We start from the raw sequence: 4,675 nt of genomic DNA, 5'->3' as shown, positions 1-4,675 counted from the left end.
ACAACTAGTCATTTCTTCTCTTACCCCGTCATGGGGACTCAGTACGGATGCTGTCAAGAGCTGTGAGTGGAGCGCTGGGCCATTCAAGCGTTTCGCCAAGAATTTGGAAGCTACAGCCGAAACTGACGAGACCAAGATTCAAACGGCTACACAACACCCAAACTCGTTTCAAATCGGAGATATGGTGGTCAAAGCAACCTCGTCTCAAGTCGGAAAGATGACGGTAAAGATAGTTGTTCGAAACGATTTACCCAATGAAAAAGAAGACGAGCCGTATCTGGTGGCAGATATCCTTCTGGGTGGTTATTGAAATCTCATCAACACCGACAATCCGGAGGGCGTGATAGTTCACTCGCGATGGCTCAAGCCTTTCAATACCTAAAGCGTTGTACTATTTTCTCTTCCAGCACTCTCCCTTTAGTATTTTTCTTCAGCAATTTCTCTTTCCACTCAATGTTTGTAACCCCCCGAGATGAATGCATCGCTTGCATTCTTCATTAGGGTTTCATTTTTCATTTAAAACATACCTTTCCTTCCAAATGAGTCTTCTGAATCTCAAAAAAAAAAAAACATACCAAATAAACCCCAAATCATCGAGAAACCATTAACCATCAAATCACAACAAGAAAATCTGAAACCGTGCCTGAAATACCTTACTCAATTATCCAAAGCTCTGAAGGGAATAACGTACGGACATGGAAAGTCGAACAACCTATTCTAATGGAAGATTTGGGTCTTTCAAATGAGAAGTTTTATTCAAATATGAGAAACCGAAAGCGGGATGCTAATTGGTGAGACACTAACTTCGCCACGAATACAAAGAAGGTAAAAATGAGTCTGCAAAGCATCAAGACGACTACGCAACAAATAGAAACAATAAAAGGAGAAACTAATCAGTGAAAGCTGATGTGCGAGTTTCCAATGCCCCGGTCAGAGCTCTTTCAAATTCTTGAGTATAAGGAACATAGAATCTCACCCGGAGTGCGTCACCTTGAGTATAAGAATACACCCCATAGAAGGTCTTGAAGTGTAGCATAATGTAAGATGATCAGGTCCTCAGCCATTTTATAATCAAGCAAATTCAATCACTAGGATCTAGTTAGGTGTCGCACATAAAAATGTATACTATCAGACCAGGATGCTTGAGTAAGTTGCCACTTGTCAATGATACCAAAAAAAAGAGGACAAGAAAACACAGTAAGAAATTAGTTGGACTTCAACTGTTAGAGGTATTAATGCATGACCTCGCATGAAATGCTGGTTTTTCTTGTTCTGCTGTAAAATTCGTTGATGACCTTCAACGTGTTTTGCATAGAATGCTGGCACTAAAGTTATTCATCCGCTTCGTGGCTTAAACCCAGAAGAGGAGAGGAAGTTAGGGAAGATTGTGCTCGAAGAGTAAGTATTTGCATTGAATATTTTGCCTCGTCTGAATTTTCAGAGATTCAGTTTTGTAGCTCTCATTTGAAGTACTTCAGTACTCATGCCTTTGTTTTAGTTGAAATTTTTGTATCTGACAGATATGAAACTGAGTTCTATATACTTTACGACTGTCCATCTGCTGGTAGTACATTTTACACCAAGCAATCTCCTGATGTGCGCCATAGCAGCAACTCATTTGATGTCTTTCTTCGAGGTAACTTAAATTTCTTGTATAAAGCAATTGAAATAATATTCGATTTTTGATTTGTATATCTGCTTCTTTGATGTTTTAAACCCCCAATGTATTACAGCATGCAGCTTCATTTGTATTCTTTATATTCTTCCATGACGTTATGCATGAGATGTACATATTTTCAAATTTCAGTTTCTTCTTATATTTTCTTTTTCTATTTCTTTTTAAAGGGAAGAAAATCCTGTCTGGTGGCGAACGTGAGATTGATCCTGATGCATTGTATTCAAGGGCGGCAGATCTTAAAATATCTGGAACTGATCTTGGTGATTGGGATTCTGTATGCACGTATATTGAGGCATTTCAGTAAGTTTATTTTTGTCTAGGCACAATTCTGGATGACTTTATTTTTATATGTGGTAATCCTATGTGTTTTGACGGTATTCTAATTTTGATTTATTATACAGGTGCACCATGCCTCGACATGGGGGATTTGGAGTAGATTTAAATCAAGTCACGACAATGTTATTTTCTACTAACGACACCGATAAAGCAGGTGTTGATGGCAAAGAGGCAGCTGTGAAGGGAATAGAGGCAGCAGGTGTGCAAAGTAAATCTGATAGATGAGAAGTTTGGTTAAACTAGCTGTAATTTTCTTTTCATTTTGGTACCTAGTAAGTATTGATATCTAACAAAATCTGTAAAGCAGGTAAGGATGGCAAAGACACAAGCCGGAAAGCGAGGAACAAAGCTCGTGTGAAAGACAAGGGAAAGTAGTAAAGCTAAATCTGGTAAGTCTGATAGATGTGAAGTTTATTGGTATGTTTTCTTTGGTTTAAACTTGTTTTTTTGCATACAAAAGTATTTGGAGGTTATCAGTGTTACTAACTAGTGTCTATCGACTGAAAGGAGTTTGCTGTGCATAGTTTAATGCCAATGTTTTACAATGATGAATTTGAGAAAGGAGTTTTATTGAGCCATTCATGTAATGTTTCAGTTGGTAGTCATTGACAACAAGATTTAGATTCCTTTGGGCCGTTCTATGATACATGGAAAATTTTACCTGCCCACTAGGAGATGATTCATTTTCCATGTCGCTTGAATTTCTCATAATTATCCACACCTTTTTGTTTTGTTTGTCTTTTTTTTTTGTGTGTGTCTTTGTGTTATACTTGAAATGCTGCCTTATTTTCATGTCACAGAAGATTTGTGTACTTGTTTCATTGTATTAGCTATTTCAAAGACTCTTCTTTTACACACTAGGCTGGATCCTCCTGAAGATGAATTAGCCGCCAATTCGTTTAGATGCGCTCTCCCATATTATGTACATGTGTACAGGGAGGTGTATATTGGGCATCAATCATACTGATGTTTCCTTTGGGGCAGTGGCATTTGAGTACTATTAAAGAATTCTTTATTCTTTGAGCTTATTGTTTAATAATATCAAAGCCCTTGTAAGGTGTACCATAACGCTTTGTGGCTAGAAATAGTTTATTCATCTGTCATCAATATGCTCAAGGGTAGGAAGTCCCGATCAGATGTTAAAGGTAGACAGTATGAAATACGAAGCCTGTTTTCTATCTCCCTGTGCTTAGAAAACATAAATTCACTTTCAAGTGGGTCAGCCAGTTATGAATGTTTTAAAACGTCGTACAGGTGTAAGTCCATTCTGTGAGTAGAAGGTGGAGGCCTTCTTTAAGATTCAGGTCTCTGTATGTCTTAATGGATGACGGATTCTCAATAATACTATGTGCTTGATACAACATTTTTATCTATAACTGAACTCATTGCATGGTAATGATCGCTTCAAAGTTTAAACTTCTTATTAAACTCATTGCATGGTAGTGATTGCTTTAAACTTCTTATAGGTGCAGATCCTATATTTGGAAGGAATGAAGAGAAAGAGGTTGGGCATGTCTGGAACAAAGCAGTGGATTCTGCACTGGGCACTGTGATTGCAGCTTTTAACTCCCGCTGGTGGTGCCACCTCTCATTGGTTTCAACATTGAAGTGCTGTTTCTCTGTCGCCATAGCACTTCACTATTATACTCTGATTGTATTTCTTCCTCTCTTACCAAGACCATGCATCTCGTTCTTAACCGTGCTATAATTAGGCCTACCTTTTTTTTCTTCTCTCCTTGAATGGATTGGCTAAATGACTATATATTATTCGAATAACGATTATTAATACATACAGGCCTAGAAATTATGTACCTTTTCTTGTACTTTCCTAGAAAGAGAAGATCAGCCCCCCAAAATCCATTTCTTTCTTTGGAAAATCGTTCATGTTGAGGTAAGACCGCGGGAGTCTTAAGCAAGACTGGTCGATTGGTAGTTGGGCTTTCGCAGGCACCATGCTATTAAGCAAATTTTCGAGGTTAAAGATTAGAAATGATATAATCAAATTTTTGAGGTTGAAGGAATTTAACATTCTGGTTACATATCCTCTTTGGTTTTGGCATGCTATTGAGTCTGGAAAATGTAGTTTTTAACTTCTCTTCGGCTGCATCCCCTTCAGAAACTTCTAATTCATCCAAACGATACAAAGCGTCTCAAGGTTCTGAGCATAGGTCAGCCATGTTAAATCCTTCGATGCATGACACAACTTAATTGCTACGTATTTAAGAACGTTGAGCGTGGAGGCACATCCAACACAATCTTTAGGTTGAGCATGCTATGAAGGCTAAATTTCTCCAAAGTTGCGAACAAATCAACCTTATTTTCGGTTACATACTATGGTCACGATTCTCAACTCTTTTAATTCAAAACAACATTAAGGCTTAAGTGTATTTGAACGAGCTATGTTTCCCAGACTAACCCATGACAAAGACATTGGTGAGGATGATGGTAAAGACGACGGTGGTTCTAAATCGAATATAAGCTTCCTCTATATCATCAACTTCATCTAAGGATTCTTCTCCAATCCAAAGCTTGATCAGTTCTTCTTTCCAAATCGAATAATCTTCTGGGTATACGGAGAAGTATAAGAAACAAGATTTCAGTTTTTCGTTCTCTGAATAATCATAGATGTACTTCATAATAGCTAATACTTCATCAGCCACA

General features: G+C 37.9%; 1 protein-coding gene across 6 annotated transcripts; it reads left to right on the top strand.

The window, feature by feature from the left end:
* The first annotated feature begins 1,104 nt into the window (after positions 1-1,104).
* LOC113317469 (aspartate--tRNA ligase 1, cytoplasmic-like) lies at positions 1,105-3,834 on the top strand. Of its 6 annotated transcripts, none has more exons than XR_003343559.1 (8): positions 1,105-1,229; positions 1,316-1,398; positions 1,521-1,636; positions 1,846-1,978; positions 2,080-2,213; positions 2,322-2,403; positions 3,269-3,406; positions 3,487-3,834. XR_003343559.1 is itself a non-coding variant. In XM_026565587.1 (7 exons), exons 1-6 carry the CDS (start codon positions 1,119-1,121, stop codon positions 2,387-2,389), a joined length of 645 nt encoding a protein of 214 aa, XP_026421372.1. In that variant the 5' UTR covers positions 1,105-1,118; the 3' UTR covers positions 2,390-2,403; positions 3,487-3,834. The 6 variants fall into 6 exon arrangements, 4 of the variants coding, with proteins under 4 accessions (XP_026421372.1, XP_026421371.1, XP_026421370.1 ...); XR_003343558.1 differs by having other exon boundaries at positions 2,080-2,222; XM_026565587.1 differs by lacking the exon at positions 3,269-3,406.
* Positions 3,835-4,675: the final 841 nt, after the last annotated feature.

Source organism: Papaver somniferum, chromosome 10, assembly GCF_003573695.1.
Source record: "Papaver somniferum cultivar HN1 chromosome 10, ASM357369v1, whole genome shotgun sequence".
Classification (NCBI taxonomy): Eukaryota; Viridiplantae; Streptophyta; class Magnoliopsida; order Ranunculales; family Papaveraceae; genus Papaver; species Papaver somniferum.
Note: the sequence above shows the minus strand (reverse complement) of the source record. Positions and strands in the feature narration are given on the sequence as shown.